This window comes from Saimiri boliviensis, chromosome 20 (assembly GCF_048565385.1).
Source record: "Saimiri boliviensis isolate mSaiBol1 chromosome 20, mSaiBol1.pri, whole genome shotgun sequence".
Lineage (NCBI taxonomy): Eukaryota > Metazoa > Chordata > Mammalia > Primates > Cebidae > Saimiri > Saimiri boliviensis.
Window position 1 is genome coordinate 4,789,488 of NC_133468.1, and position 18,126 is coordinate 4,807,613.

Consider the following 18,126-nt stretch of genomic DNA (forward strand, 5'->3'; position numbering starts at 1 on the left):
GGCCAGGATGGTCTCGATCTCTCGACCTCGTGATCCGCCTGCCTCGGCCTCCCAAGGTATTAGGATCACAGGCCTGAGCCACCGCACCTGGTCAAAATTTTACTTTGTTTAGTCAAATTCTCTTCTTTTCCAAGTGAAGAAACGGATTGAATAACTCTGTCCAAGTGTACAGTGACTTACCCAGGCCACACAGTTGTATACGATAGTTAGTGACAATCGCTAACATCTGCCATGTGGTCCTTACTGCAAATCTCGTTTGTGTGAGTGTGGGGAGGGGGGGAGAGGGGAAAGAGAAAGTGGGGGAGGGAGACAGAGACAGAGACAGACAGACACGGGAGTTTCGCTCTTCTCGCCCAGCCTTGAGTGCAATGGCCGGATGTTGGCTCACCGCAACCTCCGCCTCCTGGGTTCAAGCGATTTTGGGAGCCTGCCTCAGCCTCTCAAAGTGCTGGGATTACAGGGGTGAGCCACCGCGCCCGGCTGCAAATCTTATTTAATAACGAGGTCGGCTTTTTGTAATCCCACTTAACTAATTAATAGGAGAAGCCAGCTCTGATTTCCAGTCCACTATGGTGCACTCTTTCCTGCCAAGCCGACGTAGTCATTCGATTAAAAAAAAAAAAAAATTCCTGCTTTCCCGCCTCGCCTGTGTGTTTCCTTAGGCGCCCTCTCAGGGCCTGTTCTGATGAGTGCCGCAGAAAAATGACCAAGTGGAAAACACAGAACATGAAATGAAAATTTAAAAGAGCAAATGGTGTCACAAGGAAAACGAAGGCCGGGGGACCCCGTGAAGCGCCAGGCAGGGTGCACACCGGTCCTGGGAGAAAGTTCCAGAAGAACTTCCCGCGAACAGGTCCCGCCGGCGACCGGGAATACATGCACTTCTTATGTTACGATTTGGAATTTCCCGAACCTTCTGAAGCGGAAGGAAGGCTTGGCGGTGAGGAGGGAGTCGAACCCGGAAAACCGAAGAGAAAGGCGGTGCCCAGCCGCGCCTGCCCGCCCGCTGGGTCACGTGACACGGCCAAGATGGCCGACCGGGAAGGAGGCTGCCATGTGGGTTTGGAGCCGGAGCCCGGGCCGCAGCCGGGGCCCGGGTCAGAGCTCGAGCCGGAAGAGGAGTTCGAGGTTGTGGACCGAAGCCAGCTGCCCTGCCCGGGCGACCTGCGGACCGCGACGAGGCGGCGGGAGGCGGAGAGCTGGTCCGCGCCCATCCTGACCCTGGCCCGCAGGGCCACGGGGAACCTCTCGGCGAGCTGCGGGAGCGCGCTGCGTGCGGCCGCGGGGCTGGGCGGCGGGGACGACGGGGACGGCGCGGCGCGCGCAGGTAGGCTCGGGCCAGGTCTGTCCCGCGGCGGCCCCGCGTGTCCCCGCTGGCCGCCGGCGCGGGCGCGGTGGGGGCCGGGCTGGGAGGGCGCGGCCTGCCCGGCAGGTTACGGGCGGCGCCCGGCCGTGCGGGGTCTTTACCCTGGCGGTCGAGCCGAGACGGCCCCACGGCAGCCCCCCGTGCCTGGGCGCGCTCCCGCACCCGCGCGTCTGCGCTCACCCACGAACTAGGTGACGGACGTGTGCGCGTGCGGGCTCCGGGACTCCGGTAACTCCACGCACGGGACGGAGCCGGCACGCTTCTGCTTTTCAGCCGCTCGGGGCGGTGAGGGCGTGGGCTGCGCGCCGCGGACCAGCCGTGCCTCCGCTCCCCTCTGGCTGTGAGACATCCGATGAGCTCTTAAAGACCGTTCAGCCCTTGTCACGAATAGAGTGCCAGCGTATCAGTGATAGTAAGATTTTGATTTAGCCCTCTAACACCAGGCATCCAGAGCTGTGATGTCTAATACAGCAGCACGTCTATGTTTTGTTTGTTTGTTTTGTTATTGTTGGGGTTTTGTGTTTTTTTTCTTTGTTTTCGAGACGGAGTCTCGATCTGTCGGCCAGGCTGGCGTGCAGTGGCGCGATCTTGGCTCACTACAACTTCTGCCTCCCGGGTTGAAACGGTCTCTGTCGCAGCCTCCCAAGTAGCTGGGATTACAGGTGCCCGCTACCACGCCCGGCTAATTTTTTTGTGTTTTTGGAGACGAGGTTTCACCACCTTGGCCAGACTGGTCTTGAACTTCTAACCGTGATCCATCCACCTCAGCCTCTCTAGGTGCTGGGATTACAGGCGTGAGCCACCGTGCCTGGCTAGCAGCACGCATATGTTTAAATGTAAAATTAAATTCTATTGAAAAATTACATCTCTCAATTTTTTTTTTTTTCCCCTGAGGTGGAGTTTCGCTCTTGTTGCCCAGGCTGGAGAGCAATGGTGCGTTATCGACTCACCGCAACCTCCGCCTCCCGAGTTCAAGCAATTCTCCTGCCTCAGGCTCCAGAGTAGCTGGAATTACAGGCATGCATCACCATGACCAGCTAATTTTTTTTTTTTTTTTTTATCGTTCTGTCGCACAGACTAGAGTGCAGTGGCTCAATCTCAGCTCCCTACAACCTCAGCCTCCTGGGTTCAAGTAGTTCTCCTGCGTCAGCCTCCTGAGTAGCTGGGACTACAGACATCTCCACACTCGGCTAATTTTTCTATTTTTAGTAGAGATGGGGTTTTATCATCTTGCCCAGGCTGGTCTCAAACTCCAGACTTTAGGTGATCTACCTGCCTCAGCCTCCCAAAGTGTTGGGATTACAGGCTTGAGCCACTACACCTGGCCATTGCCTAACTACACTTGTATTTTTAGTAAGGATGGGTTTCTCCATGTTAGTCAGGCTGGTCTTGAACTCCCGACCTCATACCATTCCGCCGCCCCCCACCCCCCTACCTTGGCATCCCAAGGTGCTGGGATTATAGGTTTGAGCCACCATGCCCGGCCGAATTCCTCAATTTCTAACTGAATCAAATTGAAATTGAGTACTTTTAAATTGGAATAAAAATTGAGTTCCTGGATTTCAGCGGCCACATTTTAAATACTCAGTGGCCCATGTCTGTCCATTGGCTACTAATATGGGATAGTGCAGCATAGAAAATTTCCAACTTCCTAGAAAATGCTGGAACAGAGCCGAGGAAAGGCTGTAGTGCCTTCCAAGAAGCATCATAGCACACCCTTGAGGTTTCTTGATTCCTCCCCATCCACTGGTACTTTGGCTGATTACTTCAGATATTGAATTGTGATTTTCAGTGGTTAAGAATGATTAATGAGTAAAGTTAAAAGGCTGACTTGTTTTGAGATCCTGGCAGTGGAAAAGTAGCATTACAGGGTGATGAGATTCTGTGCAGCCCGGGAATCTAGTTCCCACCAGCTTTACACCTATTCCCAAGACTTTCACACATCAGTGGATGCTGGATTGCATACTCATTGACAGTCAGTACTGAAAGTCAGGCCTCTTAGATATTTCATGGCAGGAGTAAGCAAATAATAAATGTTAGTTCCCTGATGAGTAAAATTTCCTTCCTTTAATGCAAATTAAAAAGATGAAATGTGTCTGTACGTAGCACAGAATAATAAGTGTTTGCTGAAAAAAACCCATATTTGAAAAATACCTGTTTGCCATCTATGGAAGTGATACAAACAATAGCCAACTCTTATATTGTCCTTCCAAGGTGCCAGACATTAGTCTTAAATCTGCACAAGTATTCATTTATTCCTCACAACAACCCTATGTGATAGCAGGACTAGCTTCATGTGTGTACGATTAGTGCAGGTTGATCACAGTGGTCGAAAGGGCCAGGTACTCCGAAACGTCCCATGCTTGAAATTCTTAATTTTATCTTTGAATTTGTAGCCTTTGAGTGAAGTCAGTCCAATGGGACAGGTTCTCACAGCTGACCCACTTTGAGCTGCCCTGGGGCTTCTCCCTATCCTCCCTGATCCTACTCTTGCCCAGGCAGCACTGGGGTTGCACCTTCTGAATCTCAGGGCAGGGTGGCGGGTACCATAGCACATTAGGCAGGCGAGTGGACAGGGGCCTCTCACTCTTACCATCCCTGCAGGGAAGTTGCAATCCATTAGGGCTGTGGTAAGGGGATACTGACTTCTGCACTTTGCTCCAGGCCTGCAATTTTGCACTGGGCCTTGCAAATTATGTAGATGGCACTGAATGATGAGTACCAGTATTATCCCTGTTTTATAAAGAGAGAAACTGAATTAAAGAGAAGTAACTTCACCAAGTGTAAAATGTCAATGTATATATACCCTATGGATTTTAAAAATTAATGTAAGGAAAGTATTAATAACTGCCACTCAATCTAGCAAAAACTGTGACCATGGCTTACAAAGGCATGAAATTCAGGGAACTGCTGGGTAGAGCAGTGTGGCTGGTCCCAGAGGTCATCAGGATTTGAAGCCGTCAGGTAGGACAGGAGCAGAGACAGGGAAAGGAGAAGGGCCAAGGGCAGCGCACTCTACAGCAGCCCAAGAAAAGCAGTTTGGGAGAAACACGGTGACACCGCTTCAACCCGGGCCAGGCCCAAGGCTGACTCATGATCTCTTTCCCCACTCATCTGCCTACACAGCAATGAAAACAGGCAGGACTTTCAGAAGGAGCAGTTTAGGAGCAGACACTGAATGTGAACAGCACTCTTGCTGCATAACATTTTTTTCAGTGGTAGAGGCTAAAGGAAATGCTGTGGAATGTTTTGAATACTTGTTTTAAAATGTCCCATGTGGGGTCTGGTATGTGATTGCATTGTCCAAGGTATCCTATTTGGTGTGGGGGATTCTTTTTTAAGGTAATAAACGAACATGAATTTTTTTTTTTTTTTTTTTTGAGTCAGAGCCTCACTCTGTTGCCCAGGCTGGAGTGCAGTGGCGTAATCTTGGCTCGCTGCAACCTTTGCCTCCAGAGTAGCTGGGACTACAGGCACCTGCCACCACAGCCAGCTAATTGTTGTTGTGGCTTTGTTTTGTTTTTGTATTTTTAGTAGAGATGGGGTTTTACTTTTACTGTGTTAGCGAGGATGGTCTTCATCTCCTGACCCTGTGATCCACCCGCCTCGGCCTCCCAAAGTGCTAGGATTACTAGAGTGAGCCACTGTGCCCAGCTAATGAACATGAGTTTTAAAAATCAAACCACACAAAATAATATTCGGTTGGGCGCAGTGACTCAAGGCTATAATCCCAGCACTTTGGGAGGCTGAGGCAGGTGGATCACTTGAGGTCAGGCATTCAAGACCAGCCTGGCCAACATGGTGAAACCCCATTTCTACTAAAAATACAAAAATTAGCTGGGCATGGTGGCGCACTCCTGTAATCCTAGCTACTACTCAGGAGGCTGAGGCAGGAGAATGGCTTGAAACTGGGAGGCGGAAGTTGCAGTGAGCAGAAATCGCACCACTGCACTCCAGCCTAGGTAACAAGAGCAAAACTCTGTCTCAAAACAAAACAAAACAAAACTGACAAATACTGAGTCTTCCTTCCCAGAAAATGCCCCCAGTACTATTGTATCTTTGGGTGTTCTGCACATAGCACATGTGCTTTCCTCAAACACTGGCTGTTTTCACACAGGCAATAGGATGTCCACACAAGGAATACATCTTGCTTTTTAGAGTAATGCTTCCCAAAGGATGAGTAACAAAAATGCATGTTATAAGAATTAGCATGCTGGCAGGGTGCAGGTGGCTCACACCTGTAATCCCAGTACTTTGAGAGGCCGAGGAAGGAAAAAGAAAAAGAGAGAGAGAGAGAGAGGCCAACGAGGGGAAGATTGCTTGAGCCCAAGAATCTGAGACAAGCCTGACAATTTATTTGGCAATTCAGTAAGTGTAGAACCTCGTGATAATTCTGTGTGTCATGTTAAACTATTATTAATGAAGCTTAGAGATGTGAATAGTTTGGCCAAGGTCACAAAGCCAGTAAAATTGAGAGAGGGAACCCCTAAAAGATTGCTCCAGGTTTAATTTGCCATGACTCTAACTTAAGTACTAATGGGAACAGGTAACCCATAGTAGGGAATGCACAAGATAGTAAAACACTGCAGGCAGTTCTCCCAGAGATAGCGTCACCCAGCGCTGATTGTCGGGAACACTGGTCTTAACATTTTTTGCTCATATGATCCCCTAAGAAAACTGCAACTCTTTTTTTTTTTTTTTTTGAGCCAGCATTTTGCTCTTGTCGTCCAGGCTAGAGTGCAAGGGCACAGTCTTGGCTCACTGCAGCCTCCACCTCCTAGGTTCAAGCAATTCGTCTGCCTCAGCCTTCCAAGTAGCTGGGATTACAAGCATGCGCCACCACGCCCAGCTAATTTTTTGTTTTTAGTAGAGATGGGTTTTCACCATGTTGGCCAGGCTGGTTTTGAACTCTGGACCTCAAGTGATCTGCCCGCCTCAGCCTCCCAAAATGCTGGGATTACAGGCGTGAGACACTGCGCCCAACCGAAAACCCCGACTTTTAACGGTAACATAAAATTCTTCTTCTTTTTTTTTTTTTTTTTTTTTGAGACAGAGTCTTGCTCTGTCGCCAGGCGTCAGGCTAGAGTGCAGTGGTGGGATCTTGGCTCACTGCAACCTCCGTCTCCTGGGTTCAAGCAGTTCTGCCTCAACCTCCTGAGTAGGTGGGACTACAGGCGTGCACCACCATGCCCAGCTAACTTTTGTATTTTAGTAGAGACGGGGTTTCACCATGTTGGCCAGGGTGGCCTCAAACTCCTGACCTCAGGTGATCTGCCCACCTCGGCCTCCCAAAGTGCTGGGATTACAGGTGTAAGCCACGTCGCCCAGCCTCTTCATCATATTTTAAAGTTGCTTAGAATTCATTTTCTGGATTAATGTAAATATTGACTTTTTAAAATAAAACTCTTACATTGTTTTTTGAAATGTATCAAATGGTATGTAAATACCTTAATGAATTGGTAATTACTACCATCCATCTTTAAAATAGCAAGTTATTTAATATTTGAAAGTTTTACATTTTCCTTTTTATTCATTGAACTTGAATTTCCATCCCATTTCTGCCATAGAATTAATGTAATAGATTTGTGTTTTTAAAAGTGTTATTGCTCATCCTATTATGTCTCATCAAAAAGTATGTAAATAAAGTTTAATAAATTTTTCTTGTGACTAAAGCTCTAAATGTATAAAAATTTTTCTTCTAGAGTGAATACCATTAAGCTTATTAGTAATGCTACGTTGATAACAGGAACATAAATATAGTTTTATAAAGAATTACACATACATGGCCGGGCGCGGTGGCTCACGCCTGTAATCCCAGCACTTTGGGAGGCCGAGGAGGGTGGATCACAAGGTCAAGAGATCGAGACCATCCTGGTCAACATGGTGAAACCCTGTCTCTACTAAAAATATAAAAAATCAGCAGGGCATGGTGGCGTGTGCCTGTAATCCCAGCTACTCAGGAGGCTGAGGCAGGAGAATTGCCTGAACCCAGGAGGCGGAGGTTGCGGTGAGCTGAGATCGCGCCATTGCACTCCAGCCTGCGTAACAAGAGTGAAACTCCATCTCAAAAAAAAAAAAAAAAAAAAGAATTACACATACATTTTCCTTGAATTGCTTTTTTTTTTTTTTTTTTTTTTTTAAGATAGGATCTTACTCTGTTGCCCAGGCTGGAGTGCAGTGGTTCAGTCTCAGCTCACTACAGCCTCTACCTCCCAGGTTCATGCAATTATCCTGTTTCAGCCTCCCAAGTAGCTGGGACTACAGGTGCCCACCACCACGCCCCGCTACTTGTTATATTTTTCGTAGAGATGGGGTTTCGCCATGTTGGCCAGGCTGGTCTCAAACTTCTGACCTCAGGTGATCTGCCCACCTTGGTCTCCCAAAGTGTTGGGATTATAGGCAAGAGCCACCATGCCCAGCCAATGAATTGCATCTCTTAACGACATTAATGGTGTTGGTTTTTATAATTAACATGTATCTGTAGATGAATATATATGATTTACTGCTAAAGTCTGATAGAATTCAGCATCAAATTTTAATCCTTTTTTTTTTTTTTTTCTTGTTTTAGCAATGTTGGTCATCTTTGAACTCTTTGCAAGTTATATGCCCCAAATCACACTGATGTATTGCCAAAAATTATTTTTTTCCCTTATTTTCATTTAAAGCAAATAATTGAAAATTACCTGAACTGCAACCTAATCATATTATGGACATTTTCAACCTTTAGGAGTTACAAAAAAAAAAAAAGTTTTACTAAGACTTATCAAGTGGTAGTTTCACTTCTTATTCTTTCACTTAGGCACTTTGTTTAACCCAGAATACTCAAAATGGTTGGAGACATCTAAATATTCCTTATTTCATTCACCTTTGCCAATGCAATACTTTTTGACAAAAATACTTTTAATCATGTATTTCAGATCCATTTTCATCAAAAACTTAGCTGCAGTTTAGGCTCATTTAAGTTATGGAAAATGGCTATCAAGCTAATGGCACATCTTAGGGTTTTGAATAGTGACTGGCTGAACATAATTACATGTATTTATTGGGGGGGAAAATTGAACTTTCTAAATTCAGGATACCCAAATAGAGGGATAGAGACCATCCCTCTTCCCCAAGACCAAGCTTAACTACTATAAAGCAGTAAAAGATTGGTCTTAACGTTTTTGGTTACTTAATCATCAAGGGCATCCACCTCCGTTTGGTGTGTGAGACCTATTGCACCCCAGGTCACTGCATCAAGAGGAAGACAGGTTAGGGAGTGCATTGCCCTTCTGTAGAGGGAGGAGAAGGAGTGCCTGTGAAACTTGGGGATCTGGAAATTGAGTTCCTTAAAACATCTGGGCATGCCTAGCTTTGGCAAGACTACTGTATACGTATTCCAGTTTCAAGACCACTAGATTATGGAACTGGGCTTAGTGTCTTTTTTAAGGATAAATCTTTACAAATTGCTTTTACAATTATTGCCCTCTTCAGGGTTTCTCCCTTCTCTTAAGTTTTACAAGTTTTATTTCCTTTGCTAATCATTAAAGTTTTAGAATTTATAAATGTAATACATAGGCTTCTCTCGAAATTTAAAAATAATTTGAGGCCGGGCGCGGTGGCTCAAGCCTGTAATCCCAGCACTTTGGGAGGCCGAGGCGGATGGATCACGAGGTCAAGAGATCGAGACCATCCTGGTCAACAAGGTGAAACCCCGTCTCTACTAAAAATACAAAAAAATTAGCTGGGCATGGTGGCGCGTGCCTGTAATCCCAGCTACTCAGGAGGCTGAGGCAGGAGAGTTGCCTGAACCCGGGAGGCGGAGGTTGCGGCGAGCCGAGATCGCGCCATTGCACTCCAGCCTGGGTAACGATCGAAACTCCGCCTCAAAATAATAATAATAATAATTTGAGAGGCGGAGGCAGGCGGATCACCTGAGGTTGGGGGTTTATAACCAGCCTGACCTATATAAGGAAACCCCGTCTCTACTAAAAATACAAAATTAGCCGGGCATGGTGGCGCATGCCTGTAATCCCAGCTACTCCGGAGGCCACGGCAGGAGAATCACTTGAACCCGGGAGGTGGAGGTTGCTTGCGGTGAGCCGAAATTGCGCCATTGCACTCCAGCCTGGGCAACAAGAGCAAAAGAACTCCGTCTCAAAAAAATTAAAAAATAAGTAAATAATTATACCACTCCCAACCAAATGCTTTACTTAATCCACTTTTAACCCTCTCCACAACCAAGATAAAATGCTTAGGCTGTTTCTTCTTTCCCAGCAGCTCTCCCCCTACCTTCTTGGGTTTTGCTGAGATAATTTTCAAGTTTTAGTCCCCCGGTATCTCAATGATACTTATTTAAGACTTTTACTACAAGTTCACAGCCATAATATTTTAGATTTAACTGTAGTTAAGTATAAAAAATATAGTACGTATAAATATGCTCTTTAATTGTTCATATTAATCAATGTTCATGAAATAAAACAGGCAAACAAAGGATTAATATCCAAAATATACAGGCCAGTAAGACAAAGGCAAGCAAATCAACACAAAAGTCAATTGAGCAAGCAATTCACAGAAGAAATACTAGGAGACAATAAACAGAAGCTGTTTAACCTCAGTAGTAGTTGGACAGCTGCAAGCCAAAAACATTACGATTCTCCAGCCCGCAATCCAATTGGCAAATATTTCTAAAACAACGTAGGCGCACGCCTGCCCCCGGGAGGGCCGCGCTTGGCACTTTGAGATCTAAATTTTTAGTTTCTAGGATGCCAGCTTACTGGGTTTGAAAGAACATTGGGCAAGCACGTATAGATATCCGATAATAATTGCAGACAGTCTTTATTATACTCTCAAAACAATGCGACAAGATAATGGGAGTTGAAATGGAACTGTCTCTGAATTCATTTGACCCCAACGGCTTTACTTACCAAAAACAAAAAAAGTGCGTAAAACCTAAAATCGTACACTAGTAGTGGACGAAAGATCGGCGACAAGAATTTGAGTGGGCCTGGAACTGAGGGGAAAATGCTTCCCTGCAGGTACTGGGCAAGAGAGGACGCTCGAGAAGCCTTCCAGGCGGGGTGTGCACCTGCTAGTGCTGGACAGAGGATGCAAAATGGCGCCCACTAGCTCCGTGGGCGTGGCCTTGAGCTGGAGTGGCCGAATAGGAATGTTCGGAGGCGGGACGCTTTCCCCGCCACGCCCTCCAAGAGCTTGGGGCGGGGCTTCCTGTAGTTAGCGCCCTTCCATTGGTCGAAACGGACCGGGGTTGGGAGAAACCAATCGCTGCCAGTCTTGCTAAAGCCGTCACCGTAGCAACGCGCGGAGCCGCCTGGGAGAGGCCTCTGGAGCAGAAGGCCGAGTGGCCCGAGGGCCCGCCGTCCAGGTGACGGGCTGTGGTTTTTCGGGATCCGGGACTGGTTACTGCCAATGCCGGCCATCCGCCCGCCAGCACGTCCGTGCCCTGAGCAGACCGCCTGGCCTCCTGCCTGACCCGTCTTCTCACCGTTGCCGGGAGTCTGACCTCAGTCTGCTAACGAAGCTGTCCCTGCTCCTGCCCCACAGCTTCTAAGTGCCAGATGATGGAGGAGCGTGCTAACCTGATGCACATGATGAAACTCAGTATCAAGGTCTTGCTCCAGTCGGCTCTGAGCCTGGGCCGCAGCCTGGATGCGGACCATGCCCCGTTGCAGCAGTTCTTTGTAGTGATGGAGCACTGCCTCAAACATGGGCTGAAAGGTGAGCCTGAGGGGGCGTTTGGGAACCTGGAAATTCGGGCTAGGTATTTGCTCAGCATTTATTCATCAATGCCAGACATGGTTCTAGGTGCTGGAATGCCAGCAGTGTACAGAACAGATACGGTTCCTGTCCTCAGAAGCGGCATTCTAGAGCAGCACTGGCCAATGGAAATACCATGCAAGCTATATAGGCAATTTTAAGTTTTCTAATAACCAGGTTTCTTTAAAAATGTTAGATGAGATACCTTTCTATGGGGATAAAAGAAAAATTTTAAGAAAAAAACGGTTAAAAGCCTCATTTGTTGAAATATTTTGAAATTAATTTTAGTAATATATTTTATGGAACCCAGTATATCCAAAATATCGTTCAACACATAATCAGTATTTAAAAGCCTTATTAGGCCAGATGCGGTTACTCACGCCTGTAATCCCAGCACTTTGGGAGGCCAAAGAGGGCAGAGACCACCCTGGCCAACATGGTGAAACCCTGTCTCTACTAACAACACACAAATTAGCCGGATGTGGTGATGTACTCCTATAATCCCAGGTACTTGGGAGGCTGATGCAGGAGAATCACTTGAACTTGGAAAGCAGAGGTTGCTGTGGGGCCAGATGAGATTGACCCACTGCACTCCAGCCTGGGCAACAGAGCAAGAGTCTGTCTCAAAAAATAAAAATTAATTAAGTAAAAGCCTTGTTGATGAGAAGTTTTACATTCTTTTTTATACTAAGGCTTAAAAATTCACTGTATGTCTTATACTTAAACACATCTCAATTCAGTTCCTCTGTTGCACTAGCCACATCTCAAGTACTTAGTAGCACATGTGACTTGTGACTGCCTTGGACAGCGATGCTCTAGAGGATGAAATGGAGAATAAAGGTAGAAATAAACATAATTACAAAATGCTACCCTATCAAGGAAGCAAAATGGGTTAAATGATAGAAAACCAAGGAAGGAAGCTTTCAAATAGGGTAGAAGAAGGTCTTGGCTGGGCACAGTAACTCACGCCTGTAATCCCAGCACTTTGGGAGGCAGAATCGGGTGGATCACTTGAGGTCAGGAGTTTGAGACCAGCCTGGCCAACATAGAGAAACCCCGTCTCTACCAAAAATACAAAATTAGCCAGGCATGGTGGTGCATGCCTATAATCCCAGCTACTCAGGAGGCTGAGGCAAGAGAATTGCTTGAACCATCTCTTGAACCAGGAGGCGGAGGTTGCAGTGAGCCGAGATTATGCCATTGCACTCCAGCCCGGGCAACAAGAGCAAAACTCCACCTCAAAAAAAAAAAAGAGAAGAAGGTCTTTCTGGGAAGGTGAAATGTGAACCCAGAGACTTGAAGGAGAAGAAAGAGCCAGCCATACAAAGATTTGGAGGAGGATTCCTAGCTTAAAAAAAGAAAGAAAGAAAACAGATGCAAAGGTCCTGAGTGAGACCAACCTTCCTCAGCTTGAGAAAGCCTCCAGGTAACACATGTGCTAAGTATACTGAGGGAGAGGAAGGGAGGACATGAGGTCAGGGGAGTAGGGGGAGGCTGGACCATATATTCCCTTAAAGGTCATGGTGAGGAGTTGCATTTTATTCTAAGTGTCTTTGGAAGATCCTAAACAAGGGACAAACGTGTCCTAACTTAAGATCTTAAAAGAACTTATAGCTATATAGAGAATAAATTATAATGGTGACAATATTAGGAGTAGGAAGATCAGTTTTGTTTTTGTTTTTTGAGATGTCGTCTCCCTGTCACCCAGGCTGGAGTCATTGACGTGATCTCGGCTCACAGCAACCTCTGCCTTCCAGGTTCAAGTGATTCTCCTGCCTCAGCCTCCCAAGTAGCTGGGACTACAGATGCCCACCACTACGCCCAGCTAATTTTTGCATTTTTAGTAGAGATGGTGTTTCAACATGCTGGCCAGGCTGGTTTCGAACTTCTGACCTCAAGTGATCTGCCCGCTTCGGCCTCCCAAAGTGCTGGGATTATAGGCAAGAACCATCATGCCCAGCCAGGAAAACCGATTTCTGCAGTTCAGATGATGAGGGTTTGGGGGGAAAAATAATAATCAATCACTGATTTTGCCGTCAAGAAAGAAAAAGGGGAAGGATTCCATAGGTGATCATATGAGGCACCTGTTTTATTCCATGGGCGATACATACTTGGAGAAAGCTCAGTAGGTATATCAGGGAAACTCTGTTGCCAGAGAGAGAGAGACTTACTTACTTACTTCTTTCTTTTTTTTGAGGCGGGGTCTTGCTCTGTCGCCCAGGCTGGAGTGCAGCGGTGTGATCTCAGCTCACTGCAACCTCCGCTTCCCAGGTTCAAGCGATTCTCCTGCCTCAGCCTCCTGTAATCTGTCCTGGGATTACAGGTGTGTGCCACCGCACCCAGCTAATTTTCGTTTTTTTTCTTTTTTTTTTTTGAGACAGAGTTTCACTCTTGTTACCCAGGCTGGAGTGCAATGGTGCGATCTCGGCTCACCGCAACCTCCGCCTCCTAGGTTCAGGCAATACTCCTGCCTCAGCCTCCTGAGTAGCTGGGATTACAGGCACGCGCCACCATGCTCAGCTAATTTTATGTATTTTTAGTAGAGACGGGGTTTCACCATGTTGAGCAGGATGGTCTCGATTTCTTGACCTCGTTATCCACCCGCCTCAGCCTCCCAAAGTGCTGGGATTACAGGCGTGAGCCACCGCGCCCGGCCTTTTTTTTTTTTTTTTTTTTTTTAATTTTTAGTAGAGACAGGGTTTCACCATGTTGGTCAGGCTGGTCTCAAACTCCTGACCTCATGATCCACCCGCCTCGGCCTCTCAAAGTGCTGTGATTACAGGCTGAACCACCACGCCCAGCCAGAGAGACTAATTTATTACATGGCCTCTCCCAGTCCCCAAGACAAAATCAAGAAGGATTAAAGCAGTGAAGTTTAGCAGCTTTCACTTGACTTTTTGGGGGGAGGCTGTGGGCCCCTGAGTAAATTTTGCAACCTGTTCTTATGAGTAACACTTCTGTTTTTCTTTTTAGTTAAGAAGAGTTTTATTGGCCAAAATAAATCTTTCTTTGGTCCTTTGGAGCTGGTGGAGAAACTTTGTCCAGAAGCATCAGATATAGCGACTAGTGTCAGAAATCTGCCAGAATTAAAGTGAGTGAGAAATAGTTATGCCGATTTGATGATTTTAAAAACTTCCTCAATTTACTCATTTCTCAATTCCTTGCTGATAAAGCCCTTTCTTTTTTCTTTTTCTTTCTTTTTTTTTTTTTTTTGAGATGGAGTTTCGCTCTTGTTACCCAGGCTGGAGTGCAATGACGCGATCTCGGCTCACCGCAACCTCCGCCTCCTGGGTTCAGGCAATTCTCCTGCCTCAGCCTCCTGAGTAGCTGGGATTACAGGCATGCGCCACCATGCCCAGCTGATTTTTTGTATTTTTAGTAGAGACGGGGTTTCACCATGTTGACCAGGATGGTCTCGATCTCTCGACCTCGTGATCCACCCGCCTCGGCCACCGAAAGTGCTGGGATTACAGGCTTGAGCCACCGCGCCCGGCCTGATAAAGCCCTTTCTAATTGGAAAGATCTCTATTGCTTATTATCAACATGATTTCCAGCAAGATTTGACTCTCTCTGAGCCTGTTTTCTTTTCTTTAAAATGGGGATGGTGATTCCTGCTTGCCACACAGGCCAAATGACACCTTTGGTTGTAAAGGTATTGGCAACCAGAGGACACTCACAGAAGAAAAGGAGCTACTGGTACACCTGGAATCACTACTTCAGATACATGTGGGCAATTTTCTGAATAATACATTTTGGGCCAGATTGTAGCATCCAGGCCAAGGGACATTTGTAATTTGTTAGGATGGGACTAACAAATTATTTGCCGTGTCTGGATTTGCCATTGAGGTAGCTATGCTTAGGCTCAAAATCAAAAACAGGCCAGAACACAAATAAGTAATATTCCTGGAATTTGACATCTAGAAAGGCTCTTAGGGATCCTTGAGCCAATGCAAAAGAGCCCTCTGCAGAGTTTCCAGAGAGACCTGGACTGTTCAGCCTTTATTTGACCCTTCTCCTAGGGAATCAGCCCATTCCATTTTCAGATAATAACAGCCGCCTCCCTAGGACCTGCTCTATGACAGGCATTGCGCTGTTAACATTCGTTTTCATTATCTCATTTAATCCTCCGCAACTGTCCTCTAGGATAGCTGTTAGTATCCTCACCTGCAAGTGTGGGAAGTGAGACGTAAAGTGGCTAAGTAACTTGTCCACGGTGCCTCAGTAGGTAAGTGATGGGGTAGGAAGAGGACACAGGTCGTGGACCTTGAAGCCTTCTAAATCCCATGAAACTCCATTGCTGCCAAGCCCTGTGCATGCTTCTAAAGATTGGATTTAAACCTTCTATGCCAGTTCTGCCTGCCCAGCCTGTGTTGCTTATATTTAAGGCCTTTTGCACCTGCCAACCTTTCAAATGTTTATTTATTTGATGATGACCTCTTTTTTTTTTTTTTTTTTTTTGAGAGTCTCACTCTTGTCCAGGTTGGAGTGCAGTGGTGCAATCTCAGCTCACTGCAACCTCCGCTTCCTAAGTTCGAATGATTCTCATGCCTTAGCCTCCTGAGTAGCTGGGATTACAGGCACATTGCCACCACACCCAGCTAATTTTTGTATTATTTATAGAGATGAGGTTTCACCATGTTGGCCAGGCTAGTCTCAAACTCCTGACCACAGGTGATCCACCTGCCTTGGCCTCCCACAGTGATGGGATTACAGGCGTGAGCCGCCGCGCCCACCTGAAGGAGCTCTTTCATGAGCCTCTTAAGTCTACTGCCTTGTTTCTTCAGTCGTTTTTTATATGGTACAATTTCTCATACTCTTTCTGCCCAGCTCACTTACTCCCTCAAGAGTAAAGCACCTACACAGACAGACAGTGTCCTGATGTTTTCTTTGTGTTTTGTTTATTTTGTTTTTGAGACGGAGTCTTGCTCTGTCACCCAGGCTGGAGTTTAGTGGTGGGATCTTGGCTCACTGCAACCTCTGCCTCCCAGATTCAAGCAATTCTTCTGCCTCTGCCTCATGAGTAGCTGGGATTAAGGGGGCCCACCACCACACCCAGCTAATTTTTGTATTTTTAGTGGAGACAGGGTTTCACCATGTTGGCCAGGCTGGTTTCCAACTTCTGACCTCATGTGATCCATCCACCTCAGCCTCCCAAAGTGTTGGCATGAGCCACTGCTCCTGGCTGGTTGGTTGTTTTTTTTGTTTGTTTGTTTGTTTGTTTGAAGACAAGGTCTCTGTCACCCAGGCTGGATTGCAGTGGTACAGTCTCTCAGCTCACTGCAACCTCGACCTCCCAGGTTCAAGAAGTGATCCTTCCACCTCAGCCTCCCCAATAACTGGGACTATAGGCTGAGGCAGGAGAACTGCCTGAAACCGGGAGGTGGAGATTACAGTGAGCTGAGATCATGCCACTGCACTCCAGCCTGGGCTACAGAGTGAGACTCTTTCTAAAAAAAAAATGCATCTGCACCCAGCAGTTCTACTTACATGCATTTGATCCTACACCTATAACATATGAAAATGACACATGTTCAGAATGGTCCATTGTAGTCGTTATTTGTAACAGCAGATTAGAACCACCCTAGATTTTTTTAACCCAGCTAAATATGGTGCTGTCCAATAAAGACACACTAAAGCTATTCTGTGTACTGATATGGAAAGATTTTCAAGATGACAGATACTCAGTGAAATAAGCAGGTTGAGAACTGCATGTAAAACATGTTCAATTTTTTTGTAAAAGGGAGAAAAATAGTTTATGACTTGTTTTCATGTGTAGGAACATGTCTTGGAAATGAATTTAAACAAAAAACACTGTATTAATATATAGGGAAGAGGGATGGGAAGGTAGAGGACAAGGAGACAAGTATATATCTTTTAATACTGTTTTTTTTTTTTTTTTTTCTTTGAAATGGAGTCTCACTCTGTCACTCAGGCTGGAGCACAGTGGCACAATCTTGGCTCACTGCAGCCTCTGTCTCCCCGGTTCAAGCGATTCTCACCCCTCAGCTTCCTGAGTAGCTGGGATTACAGGCATGAGTCACCATACCCAACTAATTTTTGTATTTCTAGTTGAGATGGGGTTTCATCATGTTGGCCAGGCTGGTGTCGAGCTCCTGGCCTCAGGTGATCCACTGTGCCCAGCCTACTTTCTGCATTTTAAACCAAATGAAGATAATGCCCATTGAAAAATAATGCAGCATTAAAAGTGCATATACTGTTTTTGTAGCCTTTTTTTCATTTATTCTACTTAATATTAGATTTTAAATCTCTTTGTGTATCAAATATTCACCTACAGTATCATTTTTTAAATGGCCAAATCATATTCTGTTATATAGCTAATTTAGCCCTTGTGGCTGTCTTGAAATTCTCGGTACCATAAACCATGATAATGATCTGATAACCATCCCCAAACATACATCTTTGTGTCCATCTTCAGTTATTTCCCCAGGATATATTACTAGATGTAGAATTTTGGTTACCTCTTATCATCAAATTGCCACTGAAAAATTGCACAGTTGGCTGGGCCCAGTGGCTCACGCCTATAATCCCAACAGTTTGAGAGGCCAAGGCAGGAAGATTGCTTGAGCCCAAGAGTTTGAAACCAGCCTTGGCAACATGGCAAAACCCTATCTCTACAAAAAAAAAAAAAAATTAGCTGGCATGATAGCATGTGCCTACTGTCCCAGCTATACCACAGGCTTAACACAGGATTATCACTTGAACCTCGGAGTTGGAGGCTGCAGTGAGCCATGATCATTCCATTGCACAACAGCATGGGTGACTGAGCAAAACCCTATCTCAAAAAAAAAAAAAAAAAAAAAAAAACGGAAGTTGGAAAGTTTACAGTCTCACCAAGCAGCACTTGAGAGGCCTTTTTTCTTTTAATGTTTATGCAGGCCTGTTCCTTTTTTCCTTTCTTTTCTTTTTCTCTCTTCTTTTCTTTCCTCTTCTCTCCTTTTCTACTTCTCTGGAGATAATGCTGGAATGCAGAAAAATTACACCTT

The 18,126-nt window shown here is 46.0% G+C and overlaps 1 protein-coding gene across 1 annotated transcript in view; it reads left to right on the forward strand.

The window, feature by feature from the left end:
* Positions 1 to 1,013: 1,013 nt before the first annotated feature.
* Positions 1,014 to 18,126, forward strand: part of RUFY1 (RUN and FYVE domain containing 1) — a 68,333-nt gene continuing 51,220 nt past the window's right edge. The window contains exons 1-3 of the mRNA XM_039460523.2: positions 1,014 to 1,327; positions 10,910 to 11,083; positions 14,096 to 14,213. Of these exons, the coding sequence (XP_039316457.1) occupies positions 1,030 to 1,327; positions 10,910 to 11,083; positions 14,096 to 14,213 (590 nt within the window). The 5' untranslated portion in view covers positions 1,014 to 1,029. The remainder of the gene's footprint in view (positions 1,328 to 10,909; positions 11,084 to 14,095; positions 14,214 to 18,126) is intronic.